Below are 18,441 nucleotides of genomic sequence, written 5' to 3' on the forward strand. Positions count from 1 at the left end.
AAAAAAAAAAACCTCCATCACAGCGGGCGATAAAGGAGGAAAGGGCAGTTCAGCAGCAACAACGGATGTCAAATACAGTAACTGTAACTAGTATAAATACGCGGCCGTGTCTGCAGCAGCGCCCGCGCCACGCGGGTGTCCCACTCCCCTGCGTGCGGACCTCGGAGGGCGCAGGGCAAACCCGAAGCCCCTTTGCGGTGTAGAGAGTGACTGACATCTCCGCGTGGCCACCACCCGGGTCGGAGCCTACCAGGGAACTACAGCTCCCGGCAGCCCCCGCGCCGGCCGCGCGCCCCCGCCCCGCGCGCGCCCCCGCCCCGCGCGCCCCGGCCCCCCGCCCTCCGGCCGCAGGACGGGACGGGGAGGGAGGAAGGGGCCCCGGCGGCCGGCAGCGGGCGGGATCCTGCGAGGCGCGTGAAGCCTCGCTGGCGCCTCGTCCGGGACCCCGGCGCTGGCGGGCGCGGAGTTTCTCACGACTAGCCGAGCCCGCCTCTGTAAGTAGTCGCCTCAGGGAGCGGGGAACAGGCACGGAAAAAGTTAGCGCCCGCGCCGCCGCTTTGTTCTCCCGGCCCGTCGGGCTGAGGCGGCGGCGGGCGCCTCGCGCGCCCCTCCCCCACCGCCCGCACGCGGCGGCGGCGGCCGGACGGGACCCGCGCAGCCGGGCGCGGCCGCGGGGCTGGGCGGGAAGCTGGCGGAGCGCGCGGTGGGCGGCGGGGAACTGGGCGCCGGCGAGGCGGGTCGACGGGGCCAAGTTCCGGCGTCCGCGCCGAGGCCAACTTGGATGTGCGCTTCGCGGTACCCAGCGCCGCCGGACGCTAGGGCGGTGATCTGTTCCCGGAGCCCCAAACTAGCGCCCAACGCCGGCCCCTCGGCGCTCACACGCCGCCTTTTGGAGGAGCCTTTTCCTTGCCTCTTAGTCACTTAACGATGCGAAGGGGCGAGCAAACGGTGTTTGGAGACTGGAAGCCCCCGCCCGTTTCCTGACAGTGTTTTTAGATGTGCAAGTTGCAGCGTTTGCTCCGAGTTTGTTCTCGCCCCCGGAGCGTTTCTTAAGATGAAACGCTGAGGAGTGCGACTGTTCCTTTAGTAATAAAAAGAACCACACACTATTCGATTGCCTGTTGGATATTTTATTTGAAGTCAGCCACAACCTGAAGCACAGGCCTTGGCGTCTGCAGGCTCGGATATAAATCAAGCGACGGGCATGTGTGCGACCTGCAGACTTTTCCACACTTAGATTGATGGCATGAATGTAACTGTGTCTTCAACCACACCCATCCCCACAGGAAATAAGAGTTTCGGTGTCATCTTTGATTAGGAAGGATAAGTTACACCCTGAACTTAGCCTTTAACACAGCTTTTATGAGCTGTAGCCACCAACGAAACAACTTTTTAGAATGTCTTCATTTGTACCCCAGGAAATGTTATTTTATTACTCTTAAACTGCTTTGGCTTTGTACTTGATGTTGCAATTCTGTCTTATATTTTGGGAGCTTATCATTTTGCTTATATGAAGCTTATAAATTTCTGATGCAGGTTCGGAAACGACTCGATGGCACTAGTTTGTTTTTTTTTTTTTTTATCATTTTGCTTATATGAAGCTTATAAATTTCTGATGCAGGTGAGAGCGGTGAATGCCTATGGATTTGCTGCTGAAGGGTTCTATAAACTTCAAGATAAGTTTATGCCAGTTTTACTTTAATAAAGGAATCCTTCCTCCCACCGTCTTTTAGAATATGAATTGAGATCAAGCATGGAAATTCAGGCAAAACGAAGTTACAGGTTTTAGTAAAAGTAGTTTTTAAAATAAGTCACAGAAACTTTCATGGTAGGTTTTACCTAGTAGGTAGTAATATGAATGTGGTGGGCCTGATCAGATGAGCTTGGAGTATTCCTATTTAACATTAACAAGCCGGTTTCCAGCCTAAGTCCTATACATTGCTATACAGCGTTTCAGATTTCAGAATGACTCAGATTCAAGAATGTTATCCAGTTTCTATCTTAAAATTAATTGTTAAGGGTCCCGGATAGTAGTGAATTTTTTAACTAAATCAGCTTTTCACTACATAAGCTTTCAGTTTCATCAGATAATCCCTTTAAAATAGAAAGTTCTTTCTGTTAGTGGGTTGTTTTTAACCCCGCCCCCATACACACACGGAGACCTTAAATGAAGGTTTTGTATATTAATTTTTTAAGTTACGTAAGAACTGAAAACACTTCATACAGGAAAAAAAAAAAACGAATAGGTGGTCATTTAAGTGCACTTTTTTAAGGGGAAATTTTATTCTCTTTTAAAAAGACATTCCAAGGTTGGTAACACTATTAACTATTAACATATTCGGAGTTAATTGCTCATTTTTAAAAGAAGTCGCTTCTCCAGAACTTGATGTACGGAGAAGTTATTTGCTAGTGCAGTTTTAATTTGATTTAATAATAATCGTGCTTAGAATTCACAACATTCTGTGCTACTAATAGATTCCAATTATATAATTCCAATTAAACTTATTATGTGTGTGCCTCTGGAGCAGTTGTCTTGTTAGTGAAAAAAATTGACATAATGTATTTAGGAGATGTTTTTATTTTAATTTCAGTGTAGAAAAAAGTTTACTTGTGTGGTTAGTTTTATAGTGGTAAAAAAAAAAAAACATAGTGGTAGTATGTGAGAAATTGCTCGTTGGCTCATAGCCAATCAGATTTCTCAGAATTTTTTTTTTTTTTTTTTACTGGTACAGAGAGGTAATGAAGAGACATCAAGCCCAGTGTACTAGATTCATGGAGCATTGGCAGTTTGTAATCCTCTTACTGGTACTGGATAAACTTTGCCGTGTCGGAGCAGAGGGCGCACATGACATGCCCTCTGTATACTCTTCCCAGCAGAAGGACTGAGAGTCAAATGCACCTGGTCCAGATGAGCAGAATTTTAGAGGAAACAAGTAGCGATCTGATGGTCAAATGCTAAGCTCTTAGGGGGAAAAGTATTAAATTAGTACAAGGTAATAGCCATATTTATGAAAATATATAAATAGATGTAGGGATTACTACAAACTGTACTTTTTAAAATCAACAAAGTTACTTGTTTTGACAATTAAAAGCATCATCAGAATTATTAAGCAAAATCAAGACAAAACATGGACATTAAGCCACATTACATGCTAAAAGAATACATATAAAATCAGGAGGAAAAAAAACCCTCTATTTCTTTAGCATTCCCAGCACACAAAACTGAATTGAACCTAGAAAACCCATTACCGGTTTGTAGTCACGGTAACTATTATGGTGTCATCAATAGGAAAAGCATTTTCCTTCTTCACTTTTACTGAGTATAAAAAAGTAAACTGACTCCACTAAGTAATGAGCTTCCTTTTAAAATATTTAATGACTGGATATGTTTTGTCTTCCTGGAATCCTCTTCCCCTCTTTCTCTGCTTCCCCAGTGTTTACTTACTCTTTAGGTCTCAGCTTAAATATCACCTCCTTAAAAGAATCTTTCCTGAGACCCTAGTTGAAATTAAGTCCTTGGTGGCGTAGTCATTAAGAGCTTGGCTGCTAATGAAAACGTCGGCAGTTTGAATCCATCAGTCGCTCCTCAGAAACCCTGTGAGGCAGGTGGTTATCCTTTGTCCTTTGGGTTACTGTGAGTCAGAATCAACTTGACGGCGGTGGGTCTGTTTTTTTTATTATACCATATACCAGTGCCACAGAAACCCTGGTGGTGTAGTGCTTAAGTGCGACAGCTGTAACCAAGAGGCTGGCAGTTCTAATCTGCCAGGTGTCCCTTGGAAACTCTGTGGGGCAGTTCTACTCTGTCCTATAGGGTCGCTATGAGTCAGAATCGACTCGACGGCAGGAGGTTTTGGTTGGTGGTGATAGCGCAGTGGTTAAGCATGTGGCTGCTAACAGAAAGGTTGGCAATTCGAACCCACCAGCTGTTCTGTGGGAGAAAGATATGACAATGTTTTCATGAAGATTTACAGCCTTGGAAACCGTATGGGGCAGTTTTGCTCTATCCTGTAAGATTGCTGTGAGACTGTACAGTGGCAGGTTTGGTTTTTTTGTTTAGTATACTCTGTCAACAGAATCTCTGGTGGTACAGTGGTTAAGAGCTCATCTACTAAGAAGAAGGTCTGTAGTTCGAATCCATCTGCCGCTCCTAGGAAACCCTATGGGGCGGTTCTTCTCTGTCCCAGGGTCACTGTGAGTTGGAATCAACTCAGCGGCAGTAGGTATACTCTGTCATAGTCCTTAGGTGGTGCAAATGGTTAACACGTTAAAGCACTAGAGAGGTTGGTGGTTCAAGTCCATCCAGAGGTTCCTAGAAAGAAAAGCCTGGAGACCTACTTCTGAAAAAAATCAGCCACTGAAAACCCTATGGAGCAGTTCTAGTCTGACAGCATGGAGTTGCCATGAGTCAAAATCAGCTCACCAGCAACTGTTTTTTTAGTATACTCTGACATATCATTTTTTATAATTTATAGTTAGCTATTTATGTGAACATTTAGTGTCTTTAACTCACAGTGCGATGTGAACTCTAGAGCGGTCAGGGGCCACGTCTGTGTGGCCACTGCTATGTAACCCCAGTGTGTTTTGTAGTAGTCCAGCAAATAGTAGGCACTCAGTAAGTATCTGTTGAATGAAAATGCTGTTCTTAGAGCTTTTCCAAGAGGCTTTGCTAAGATATAAGATAAAGTTTGTGTGAAGGGGGACTGTGGAGGAAGGAGGGAGATCAACTTGTACCTGGTGATGTTGCCAAGAAGTAACGCACAGATAAGTCCTCTAACCTACGAGGCATTTGTTTTACCTCGTCCATGCTAACAGAGCAGGTTGGGCTTAAGATACCATTAAAATGCTATCTTTTGATTCTATTCAGCAATGAATGGGATATGACATATAACTCCCCAAAGAAGAGTTAAGATGTTCCAAACATGGTATACTTGCCGACTAGACAGTGTGGCCATTGTTTAGAGACTCTCATAGCTGTTAGAAATAAACATCTCTACTGGATATACTATTCATAAATGAATAATGTGTACTGTTGTCTGTTTTCTCATTTTAAGCATAAAGGCAAAAAATTAAGCAGTATACCAAAATTCATATAAGTTAGAATTCTTAGATTTTTTTGAAATTTAGACTTAATATTTTGTATGTTCTACAGATAGACAATTTGAGGTTTTATAGATGCAACACAGGGAGTGGGGCAAGTGGGTAGAAGCTAATATGACAGCCCACATAGTCTTCTTCTATATTCATAGTGAAACTTATAGAAATCATTTGTATACAAAATTATAGCATTTATAGATATAGTTTTTTATGAATAGTTATCAATAGTTCTGATAAATTAGTGGTATTATAAGACAATTACTGTTATTTGGCTAAGATTAACAGGTACAATAAAGATTTAGTGGGAAAAAAGCCACCAAAAATAAATTACTGTTGTTTAACAGAGCCCTAGTGATACAGTGGTTAAGAGCTATGGCTGCCAACCAAAAGGTCAGCAGTGTGAACCCACCCAGCTGCTCGCTGGAAACCCTATGGGGCAGTTCTACTCTGTCCTGTACGGTTGCTATGAGTCAGAATTGACTTGATAGCAGTGGTTTTTTTTTTTTTTAATGTTTTGAGGAGTCCCTGGGTAGTGCAAATGGTTAACGCACTGAGCTGCTAATTGAAAGTTTGGAGGTTTGAGTCCGCCCAGAAGCACCTCAGAAGAAAGGCCTGGCAGTCTACTTTCAAAAAGTCAGCCACTGAAAACCCTGTGGAGCACAGTTCTACCCTGACACACATGGGTTTGCTATAAGTTGGAATTGACTCTGTGGCGATTGGTGGTATTGTATTTCAAAGTACTTGCTTGCAGTATAATTCATTGGCATTTTACTACTTTGTTATGAAAATTGTTAAGGTCTTAAAAACTAGTCAGTTATGTTAGGAAGCTCATTATCTTATGAGGCAACCTGCTCCATTGTTAAGTTGTTGCAGGTGTAATGAAATGGCGGAAAGAACATGGGCTTTGGAGTCAGGGGAACCTTAGCATGAATCCCAGTTCCATCGCTTATTAGCTGTGTAATCTTGGGCAAGCGTAACTTCTCTGAAAGTCTGGTTTCTTTTCTGTAAAATGGAGTTTAATAAATTTCCTAGGGTCTTCGCAGAGATTTAATGAAGCATCATATATCGTTGGTAGTGTTTAGCATGTTGTTGTTTGTTGTTGTATGCTGTCTAGTTGACTTCAACTCATAATGACCCTATATGACAGAGTAGAACTGCCCCATGAGATTTCCTAGGCTGTAATCTTTATGGAGAGCCATGGTGGTGCAGTGGTTAAAGCATTCGGCTGCTGACCAAAAGGTTGGTGGTTTGAACCCACCAGCCACTTCGCGAGAGAAAGATGTGCTTCTATGAAGGTTTGAAACCCCATTGGGCAGTTCTTCTCTGTCCTATGAGTCGGAATGAGTTGGAATCGTCTCAACAGCAATGGGTTAATCTTTAAGGGAGGATCCCTTGTGGTGCAATGGTTAAGTGCCCACTTCTAAGTTAGAAGCCACAGCTCTGCAGGAGAAAAGACCTGTAAATCTTCTTCAGAAAGAGTTCAGCCTAGGAAACCCTATGGGGCACTTCTCCTTTGTCCTATGGAGTTGCTATGGGTCGGAATCAGCAGATCACCAGTTCTTTCTTTCCCTAAAGCTGCTGGTCTTTTGGGGAGCATTTAACCGTTGCACCACCAGTGCTCTCCAGTGTTTAGCATGTTAAAAGCTTAATTGTTAATTTCTTCATCTAATCGCTATAATAGCTAGAACTTATTGAGCACTTATTGTAAGCACTTTCCATGCATAGCTCAGTCCTTACAATGACCTGTGAGGTGAGTTGGTAGTGCTTTTACCTTCATTTTATTTATACCTTCTGGAATGATAACTGAATAAAGCTAGTTCTTCTGTTAACACCTCTTCAGATATTTGAAGACCATTATTCTGCCTCCTACTTGTTGTGTGTGTGTGTTTAAGCATATGTTTGGCATATGACATTGTTTTCACTTTTATTTGGATTCATGCTTTTTTTCTTTTTCTTTATGAGTATAGCTGTAAAATTGTAGGTACTAGAAATGAGCATAATAGTGATGTAGGTTGACTAGGAACAAGTACAGGGACTGATACTGCCGCATTCTTGGTGTCATGGGGGTTTAGGTTTGCATTAGTTCTTTTAGTCCCCATTCTATTAGCTGCTCATATTAAGCGCAGGGTTAGATAACCCTTCTCACATGAGCAGCTTCCAAGCCATCATTTCCCCATTTCTGCATTGCACGTTTGACTTTTTGAAACTAAAAGCAAAGCTTTTACACTTACTTTGTTAAATTTAATTTTAGTTTATTTCTCCCAGACTTGTGTACTCGGAGGATTTTATAACCATGTCTTCTGTGTCTTTAACATCTCATGAGTAATTGAAAACAATATAGGGCTATTGCTTAAGGCCTTTTCTGTTTTAAGTATACATTTGACATTTGAAATATGTCAAATATATGGAATGTATTTAACAAGAATTTTTGGAGATGGATAGTAGTAATGGACGATTGTACAACATGGTGAATGTAATTAATGTCGCTTAAGTGTACACCTAAGACTGATTGAAACAGCAGCGCTTTTGTGATGTATATTTTACCACAGTGAAATAATTGACCAAAACAAAACAAAATAAAAAACCCAAACAGTATAGAACCAGGGACAGTTCTAAGACACTCATGTAGGGATTTGTCTCATCTAAATTGACATAGAGCAGCAAACTTACCCAACCTCACTAACATCCAACTCACACTCAGGCAGCATATTCGCAGATAACATGGAAAACCGTCATAAACACCTTTTTAACCAGAATATATATGTTTTTTTTTTTTTTTGGCTTTGCTATTTGTGTGATCTTAGGCAAGTACTTTAATCTTTAAACCTCTGTTTTCTCAAATATAAAATGGGTTGATGTGAGGATTAAATGAGGTTATGCATGTAAAGTACTCAGAACAGCATCAGGCAGATAGTAAGAACTCAATTAATGTAAATTATTATTATTACTGCTATTATATCCTCCATCTAAGAAGTCTAACAGTCTTTCCCAAGATGTTAATATGGTTGACTTGTTGTTACTTGCTAGTGATCGTTATATTCTTTTCTAGCTATTCACAAACCATTTGCTTTGTAACCTATTCTCAGATTTGGCTGACAATTTATATTAAGTTTGTATGTGTGTAATTTCTGAAATATGCTTCCCTGCTCCTCCAAACCTGAAAGACTTAAAGCAACCCTGAGGCAGACCATGATTACTTCTCTCTTTTGAGCTCTTTCTCCAAGATTATAGGCGGCAGCATTGTAAAGATCTAACTGGCATGAAGTTGTTTTAGTCCTTCTTAGTCATCAGGCTTGGGTTTCAGTTCTCAGTGCTTTTCTGCCTTGGAGAAAATAAGCAAAATACAAGTTAAACAATTTTGCCTTTTCTTTGTGGTCTCTGAGCCTTAACAACACCCTCTCTGAGCAGCGATTCTCTCAGTTCTTTGTTCTCTTTGAGAAATCGTATGTTATTATGGAGATAGGACTAGTTAAAAAGCTTGAGAGCTGAGTTCTAATTCCCACTGCACCCCATAATAGCCATGTGATGCTGGACAGGTCGCTTTAGTTTCTTGTGGTTCAGTGTTTTCATCTGCAAGAATGATGTTTACTTGGTCAACTTTCAAAGAGGCATCGTGAAGTAAAGTATGTCAAACGTTTATAAGCTGTCAAGTGCTCTACGGTATAAGGTGAGATAGTCATTTATTTTAATTTGCTAAAATTTCTTTTGTTAGCTTTAAACATTTTTTCTTAAGCCTTGGTTTATTCTTAGCTTTCCCATCCCTAACAGTATCTATGTTATGCTCCTCTATTATGTTCATCCTGTCTGACTTAGTCCCCAGTAACTACTCTCCAGAGGGTGATTCTGCAGCCACACTGGATGCTTCATTCTTTTTTTCCTCATTGGAATTATTAACGGAAGAAGTTTAGAAGGAGCTGTCTCCTGGGAGCTGTTTTACTTACCTTACTTGGGTCCTACTTTTTTTTTTTCTTGCATTTTGAACTTTATTTTCCTAAAAACTATGACACATATTTAAGTGTGCCAAGTGTTCTCTTACTGTTAGAAATCCTTTATAGTGAGATCACTTTTTCCTATGTTGCTGTCATAAGTATGTCAGCTTTCATAGTTTTTGCTGGTCAGATAACTGTGTCCATTATATTCCCTCCTGCTTCTGAAAGGAATTTGTCAACAAAGCAAGTAAGTCAGGAGTCGTGTTTTGGACAAATTAGGCTTTAAATATAAAAAAAAAAATACTTTTTTCTGCATTAGGAAAGTTTTATACATCTTGCGTGTGACTGGGTAGTACATATTTTATTTCTATGAAAATGGCCTTGTTTTATCTTTTCTATTTTGTCTATTTTTGTCATCACTTAGTTGCATATAAAAGTATTTGATCTTCAAGTTTCAGGTATTAGTGAAGGGTGATAGGGGTGTTTTTTTGAGCAAGAGTCTCCCTGAAAGTATAGCAGTGGTCAAAAATGGCCCTGATAGCTTGACAGAAAATGTTTACCAGGTAGGATTTACTGGTAAATTATAAACATCATAATAAGACCAAAAACTATCTTTAAAAATTTTATAGAGAATGTTACATTTTAAAAATAACGTCCAGTTACTGTAAAATATTAACAGTGTTTTAAAAATTCCTTCCAGGCTGACTACATTTCAGAAAGCATCAACTTTTCTCAATGGGCCCATTCATCAAATGAACATTTAAAATCTTTGGACTTCATCATAGAAAAATTTATATCCCAAAATGAAAATGAGAACATTCAAGGTGATTTAAGATATGGACATTTGAGAAGGTGTCCCATCAAATCAGTGAACTAAAGAATAAGAACTAAATAGATTAATCTTATATGCTTATTATTTTTAAAACCAAGAGAATTTCATCTTGAGAGAAAAGCAACTTTTACTGAATATGTATTTTATGAAAATAAAGGAGAGAGACAAGAACGGAATTAGAAGAAAATAGATGAAGATGCTTAGTAAATAAGCAGTCAACTCGTTCCTGATTAAGATAACTCAGTGATGTTAAATCCTTTCAAAATCTTGATTGTGGTCCTAAACACAAGGCTCTTTTTTGATGGGACTCTTTTTATTAAGGGAAATAGGAGCTCTTGTGTATCCAGCTCATAGTTGTAGAACTTACAGTCGTTGGCATGACAGATTTAAAAGAGGAAGTAAAGAAGCTTTTAACTATTTCCAAAAGTGCAGTCACTTTTTTATCACTGTGATTTTAAAAGCTTCTTCATAACCATTTTTAAAAAATTTATAACTATTTTAAAAGATTAAAGAAAGGCAGATGTCCGCAAACAATTCCCCTCCATCAGCCCAGAAGTCTGTGTTACCTGCAACTCTTCCTGCTGTGCTTCCAACTCCTTCTCCATGTTCAAGTCCTAAGACTGGACTCTCTGCCCGACTGTCCAATGGAAGCTTCAGTGCACAGTCACTCACCAACTCCAGGGGCTCAGTGCACACAATTTCATTTCTGCTGCAAATTGGCCTTACGCGGGAGAACGTTACCATTGAAGCCCAGGAACTGTCTTTATCTGCTGTCAAGGATCTTGTGTGCTCCGTTGTTTATCAGAAGGTACTGTATGTGATATTTATGTTGATAGGTTTTCTCATTGTTTATAATGCTTCTCTTTAAATAACACATGCAGGAGTTAGTTAACACATTTGGCTCAATCGATAATTTATGCCCTGATTCTGAGCATTTTTGGAAGAGTCTTGATAGACTAATATCTTAAAGTATGAAACTGCAAATTCTGGTAATTGGAACCTGTATCCCAGATGCAAATTTGATTTCACTTTTCTGTAGGTAATAATTTTAAAAATGCTGCTTATACTGTTTTTCTCTTTAAGAACATGAAAATCTGAATAAAGTCAAGGGAACAAAAGAAACCTCATTTGTTTTCAGAGAAAATACTCAGGAGCTAGAGAGAGGGAGCAAGGCATAGAGATGACTTTCAGAAAGGGTGGGACACAGAGAAGCTGAGTCCCAGGTTCACACATTGTTCTTTTTAGTTTCCCTGTGTTCTGCCCTCTTTATACCCTCTTCTCACCCTTTAGATCCTGATTTTGTTTTTCAGAGATGTTCCACATTCATCATTTAGTAGGATCACACACACTGCCTTTTAAATGTGTTTAATAATTTTGATTTGATGAACGAACTGGTAAGTTGTCTGTTTTACCCTGAAACTATATAGGCTGTGTGACTTGGTTACATTTTATCCTTAATGAGCTAAGCATATGTTTCAAACACACAAAATAGTATACTTTGTAAAAATTATCCGTCATTGGGATTCAGTCTACTCATCTTATTGTTTCAGTTATCAGACCTTATATGGTTTGTCTTTATCTTCTGATGTAGAAGTAATTAGCAATCCAAAAATGGTTTGTGATTTCTGAAAATGGTCTGTGTCTTCTGTGTTTTAGCCATGATTTGTTTAAATGTGGGCTAAAGTAAGATTAACTTTCCATTTGTAGATCTGTAGAATCATTTATGTATCGCTCAGTATCTTTGCTTTTCATTTCCCTTTCATTGAATTATCACAGAGGTTTGCACAAATATTTTTGTAACTAGACTGTTAATTTTTCATTTAAATTTAAAATTTTAACTTAATGTTAAGTTATAACATAAATGTAATGTTTTCTCTCAACCTGAAATCATAAAAAGTCATAAACCATGTTTTGGTGGCATCTATCTACCATATTTTGGAAACCCTGGTGGCGCAGTGGTTAAGTGCTATAGCTGCTAACCAAAAGGTCAGCAGTTCGAATCCGCCAGGCGCTCCTTGGAAACTCCATGGGGCAGTTCTACTGTGTCCTATAGGGTTGCTATGAGTCGAAATCGACTTGACAGCATTGGGTTTGGTTTGGTTTTGGTACCATATTTTACACAAATAATGCACGCCTTCTATGTTTGTTTGCCAACCGCACCCTCCCCCATGAGATATTTTCATAAATGCCAGTATGGGTTGGCAAACATAGAATGCACATGTTATTTGTGTAAAAATGTGATACGTTGCTCAGTTCTCAATCTTTGGAAATTTCATTTAGTTCTTATATTTGTGGAGAGGCATACTGATTTTCTGCTGGATTTTTCTAGAACCAGTAGAATAATTCATCATTTATGTAGATATGAGAAGTAGATGGGAACTGGATTCCAAATAATAACCTATGAACAGTTAGAGTGATGGCAAGGAAATAAATGAGGGTTTCAAACTGGTTCGAACTGGTTGTCACGCCCAATAAAGCAAAGCTGGAACAGATCCGAATTTTTAAAATTTGGGCGATTCAGAACCATGATGAGAACAGGAAAAGTTACAGGTCAAAGCCCTGAAATGGGAGACTCGGAGGATGTCCTTTTAGGATCCTGATGTGTGAGACTGGATTATTGCCAAAACTGAGGAGAGCAACACACATTCAAAGCAGCCCAGTTGGCTACCGTCTTTGAGTGGGACACTGCTGTTTCTGACTCTGCTCAAAATTTGACAGGCAAGAGATTTGGTTGCTATGCAATGTGTGCACTGCCCTTGTTTTCTAAGAGGGAGATTAAGCTTCTAGCATGGCTTTGACCCATAATTTTTCCCGTTCCAGCTATGTTTCCAGTTCACCCAAATTTTTAAAATTTAGGTCTGTTCCAGTGTCGCTTTCTCAGCTGTGATTGAACCAGTTCAAAGCCCTGAAATAAATAGGGATATAAATAAAAAGGATAATTCAGGATAAATCTTATATAAATATAAAACAGAATTATTGATTATTAATATAGCCAGCATAAAACGAATGTCATAGTGGACTGAATTTGACTCAGTATTATAGTGATATGGGAATGTATTTTTTGCGACATGGGCTAGAATCCTAACTGTTACGTGTAATGAAAGAGTATTGAGCTAGAAGCTAGGTCAGAAACCCAACCCATTGCCATTGAGTCAATTCTGACTCATAGCAACACTATAAAAAACGAAAACCCGCTGCCATTGAGTCAATTCCGACTCATAATGACCCTATGGGACAGGGTAGAACTGCCCCACAGGGTTTCCAAGAAGCTCCTGGTGGATTTGAACTGCCAGCCTTTTGGTTAGCAGCCATAGCCCTTAACCACTACGCCACCAGGGTTTCCAGCAACACTATAGGACGGTAAAACTGCCCCATAGGGTTTCCAAGGAGTGGCTGGTGGACTCGAACTGCCGACCTGTTGTTTAGCAGCCGAGCTCTTGACTGCTGCGGTCAGCTCTATTATTTATTTACTGTGTATTTACTGTACTTTGGGAAAGTGACTTCACTTCTCTGAATCAGTTTCTGTATCAAACAAGTTGGGATGATTTCTATTATGAAATTCTGGCTGTGAGAATTCACTGCTAGAAACAAAGGAGAAAAGAACCTCGAGGGATGGCCTGATCCAGGTCCTGACGAAATAAATCTTAAGGAACCAGGTTAAACTCTGGAATTTAACCACAGAGAAGCCTCTTGAATCCCTTAGTCATCTTGGAGTTGTAAAAATCACTTCAGAAGTTCTTTTCTTGTTAACTCTTCTGTCTTGGACAGCTTGCTTACAAGTCAGCCGCTGTAATTACTCACACATGTACAACTCCAGTTTAACTTTTTTTTTTAACTAATGTTTTATTATTTTTTATGTGAAAGTTTACACAGCAAATTAGGTTACAATTTTTACAGTGTGTCAGCATTCTCATTATTTCATTCTGTTTGTTCTGTTTCCATTGATCTACTTTTCCTTCCCCTCCTTGCCTTCTTGCCTTTGCTTTTGGGTAAATACTGGCTGTTTAGTCTCACGTAGTTAATGATAAGTGAGCACATTGCTCACAGGTAATATTGGTTATTTTATAAGTCAGTCTGTTATTTGATTGAAAGGTAATGTCTTAGGTATCTAGTGCTGCTATAATACCACAGGTGGATGGCTTTAACAAACAAATTTATTCTCATATAGTTTGGGAGGTTAGAAGTTCAAATTCAGGACGCCAGCTCTGTTGTTGTCGTTAGGTGCTGTCGAGTCGGTTCCAACTCATAGTAACCCTTTAAGACAGAGTACAACTGCCACATATAGTTTCCGTGGAGTAGCTGGTGGATTCGAACTGCTGACCTTTTGGTTAGCAGCCATATGCTTAGCCACTGCACCACCAAGGCCCCGACACCAGCTCTAGGGGAAGGCTTTCTCTCTCTGATGGCTGTGGGGGAAGACCCTTGTCATTAATCTTCGCCTGGTCTAGGAGCTTCTCAGCACAGGGATCCTGGGTCCAAAGGACACACTTTGCTACCAACTCTTCTTTCTTGGTGAAAGGAGGTACCTCTCCTCTCTGCTCAAAAGAGATTGACTCAAGATACAACCTAATCCTGTAGGTTGAGTCCTGCGTGATTAACATAACTGCCTCTAATTCTGCCCTGATAACATCATAGAGGTTAGGGTTTACAACACATAGGATTATTACATCAGACCATAAAATGGAGGACAGCCACACAGTACTGAGAATCATGCCTTAGCCAAGTTGACACACATTTTGGGAGGATACAATTTAACCGATAATAATGACTTACGGAAATAGCTTCAAATCCAAGTTCAAAGGTTATTTTAGGGTGATAGTCTCAACTTGTCCCTCTAGTCTATCAGTCCAGTAAGTCTGGCCTTTTTTAGGAATTTGTGCTCTGTATTTTTCTCCCATTCAATCCAGGACCTTCCATTGTGTCCCTGGTCAGAATGGTCGGTAGTAGTAGCCGGACACCATGTAGTTCTTACAGTCTCAGGTTAGAGAAGGCTATGGTTAGTGTGGGCTATTAGTTTCGTCAACTAGTTTCTTCTTTGAGCCTGTGATTCCTTCATTCTCTTTTGCTCCATATGAGTAGAGACCAATACTTATATCTTAGATGGCTGATCACAAGCTTTTAAGACCCCAGATGCTACTCACCAGTCTAGGTGCAGAACATGACTTTTGTGAACTGTGTTATGCCAGTTGACTGAGTTGTCCCTAGAGACTATGGTCCCAAGCCTTCTAACCCAGTAAAGTAATCGTGTGAGTTGTTAGGCTATGTCTAGGAAGGCTCCGTAACTGTACCTCCTATGTGGTGTGTTATATATGTGGATATATATGAAGCTCACACAAATCTGTATATAGATAAGCCCACAGATATGCCTGTATATATGCTCACATATGCCTTTCTGTACACATCCAGTTTAACTCTTGATGCTGTGAAATAGTTGTATGGTATGTGGAAATTATTTTGAACCTCTCAAGAAAGGTGTTATTCAAAAATCATAATTTTGTTGAAGATAATTCAAAAGCGATTGCAGCAATATATTGACAGGGAACTGGAGAGGACGTGGAATGAAGGATATCATTGCTGATGTCAGATGGATCTTAGCTGAAGGCAGAGAGTACCAGAAAGATGTTCACCTGTGTTTTATTGGCTATGCAGAGGCTTTTGACTGTGTGAATCATAACAAATTATGGATAGCATTGCAAAGAATGAGAATTCCAAAACACTTAATGGTGCTGGAGCAGAACATGTACGTAAATCAAGAGGCAGTCATTTGAACAGAACAAGGGGATTGTGCATGGTTTAAAATCACAAAAGGTGTGCATCAGGGTTGTATTCTTTCACCATACTTCCTCAACCTGTATGCTGAGCAAATAATTCCAGAAGCTGGACTGTATGAAGAGGAATGCAATATCAGGATGGAGGAAGACTCATTAACAGCCTGCAGTAGGCAAATGACACAACCTTGGTTGCTGAAAGTGAAGAGGACTTAAAACACTTACTGCTGTATGGATTACACCTCAACATAAAGAAAACAAAAATTCTCACAGTTGGACCGGTGAGCAACATCATAATAAATGGAGAAAAGATTGAAATTGTTAAGGATTTCATTTTACTTGGATTCACAATCAGTGTCCGTGGAAGCAGCAGTCCGGAAATCAAATGATGTATTGCATTGGGCAAATCTGCTATAAAAGACCTCTTTAAACTGTTCAAAAGCAAAGATGTTAATTTGAGAACTAGGTGTGCCTGGCCAAGGTATTTTCAGTCACCTCATATGCATGTAAAAGCTGGACAATGAAAAGGAAGACCAAAGAGGAATTATGATGCTTTTGAATTATGGGGTTGGCGAAGAATGTTGAATATACCACGGACTGCCAGAAGAACAAAAAATCTGTGTTGGAAGTAGAGCCAGAGTGTTCCTTGGAAGCAAAGATGGTGCGACTTCGTCTCACATACTTTGGACATGTTATCAGGAGGGACCAGTAGCTGGAAAAAGACATCATGCTTGCTAGAGGATCAACAAAAGATAGGAAGATCCTCAAGAGGTAGATTGACACGGTGGCTGCAACAGTGGCCTCAAGCATAGCAATAATTGTGAGGATGGTGCGGGACAGGGCAGTGTTTTCGTTGCGTTGCTCATAGGGTCTCTATGGGTCGGAACGTACTGGACGGCACCTAACAGCTGAACTGGGGAGTACTGCCTTTTGAGTTATAAAGATTATGATTCCCCCATCAATAAATATTTATATACATATTTTTTAAATAATGGAGAGGACTTAAATCAGTAATAATAGCTATAATTTATTAAGTGATTATTATGCACCTCTTTCTGTTGTAAACTCTTGACATATTTCATACATTCTTCACAGCACATTTTTAGGCAGGTACTAATGAAAACTCAATTTATAGATTATTGAAACACAGAGTTAAGTATTTTGCTGGAGCACTGGTGGTGCAGTTGTTAAGAGCTTGACTACTACCAAACAGTTCAAGGGCGGTTCGAATCCAAGCCACTTCTTGGAAACTCTATGGGGCAATTCTGCTCTGTCCTATAGAGACGCTATGAGTTGGGTCGACTTGAGGGCAACAGGTTTGGTTTGCTTTTGGTTTTAACAGCAAGAATTTGAAATAAACTCAAGCAATCCAACTAAAGTGCTTATGCTTTTGAACTAATGTGCTCTGACTAATCATGTTATCTTTCTGTCACCAAGCCTTGCATATTTATAAATGCCTGCCTCGAGTAAAGGATATCCTACAGTCTGTAATCACAGAATAACCATTCTCTTGAAGTTAACTGCTAGTGTACGCCCTGAGCCCGCAACCTTAGACTTAGTAGCATCCTGCTATAGTAAACTGAGTTAAATGATTTCAGTTTTTCTTTATAAGAATTGGCATTCAAAACTCCAAAAGGTTTACTAGTATTTGACTGTAAAAAAAAAAAAAAAAAAAATGCACTTTATTTTTTAGAGCAGTATAGTTTTGCCTTTTCCGGAATAATACAGTACACAGCTTTTTCAGACTGGCCTATTTCACTTAGAAATATCTTTTATGATTTCTCCATGTCTTTTTGTGGTTTTAATAGCTCACTTATTTTTGTTCCAGAATAATACTCCATTGTAAGGATGCCCACAGTTTGTTTATCCGTTCCCCTTTTGAAGGACATCTTGGTTGCTTCCAATTTTTGACAGTGATGAATACAGCTGCTATAAACATTTGTGTCCAGGTTTTTGTGTGGACTTAAATTTTCAGTTCATTTGAGTAAACGCATAGGAGTATAATTGCTGGATCGAACGGAGAGTCTATGATTAGCTTTGTAAGAGACTGCCCACCTCTTAAAGTGGCTCTGTGATTTTGCATTTCCACCAGCAAGGAATGAGAGTTCCTGTTGCGCCATATCCCTGCCAGCATTTGGTGTTATCCATTCCAATAGATGTGTAGTAGTATCTCATTGTTGTTTTAATTTTCAATTTCCTAATTACATATGATGTTGAGTATCTTTTCATGTGCTTATTTGTTATCTGTATATCTTCTTTGGTGAGGTGTACATATCTTTAGCCCATTTTTTAATTGGGTTTTTTTGTTTTCATTTTGTAGAGTTTTAAGAGTTCTTTGTATATTTTAGATACAAGCCCCTTATCAAATACATGTTTTGCAAGTATTTTCCTCAGTCTGTAGCTTGTCATTTCACTGTCTTAACTGTGTCTTTTGCAGAGCAGTTTTTAATTTTAATCAAGGCTAACATGAAGTTTTTCTTTTATAGATCATGCTGTTGGTGTTGTATCTAAAAACTCATTGCATAACCCAAAGTCACCTGAATTTTCTTTTATGTTATTTACCTTCTAGAAATTGTATAGTTTTGTATTTAACATTTAGGTCTATGATCCATTTTCATATAATTATTGGGAAAGATGCAAAGTCTTTATCTAGATTCAGTTTTTGTGTGTGGATATCAGTTGTGGCACCATTTGTTGAAAAGACTGTCCTTTCTCCATTGAATTGCTTTTGCTCCTTTGTCAAAGATCAGTTGCCTATATTTGTGTGGGTCTGTTTCTGGGCTTTCTCTTCTGTTCCATTGATCTATTTATCTAG

At 39.7% G+C, this 18,441-nt stretch overlaps 1 protein-coding gene across 2 annotated transcripts in view; it reads left to right on the forward strand.

The window, feature by feature from the left end:
• Positions 1-362: 362 nt before the first annotated feature.
• Positions 363-18,441, forward strand: part of PRKD3 (protein kinase D3) — a 106,385-nt gene continuing 88,306 nt past the window's right edge. Inside the window, exons 1-2 of one of the 2 annotated variants that reach the window (XM_003416077.4) lie at positions 363-494; positions 9,727-10,666. In XM_003416077.4, the coding sequence (XP_003416125.1) occupies positions 10,379-10,666 (288 nt within the window). In that variant the 5' untranslated portion in view covers positions 363-494; positions 9,727-10,378. Of the gene's footprint in view, positions 495-9,726; positions 10,667-18,441 lie in introns of those variants that run through there. The other variant, XM_064277191.1, reaches the window with a different exon arrangement.

Source organism: Loxodonta africana, chromosome 26, assembly GCF_030014295.1.
Source record: "Loxodonta africana isolate mLoxAfr1 chromosome 26, mLoxAfr1.hap2, whole genome shotgun sequence".
NCBI classification, from domain to species: domain Eukaryota; kingdom Metazoa; phylum Chordata; class Mammalia; order Proboscidea; family Elephantidae; genus Loxodonta; species Loxodonta africana.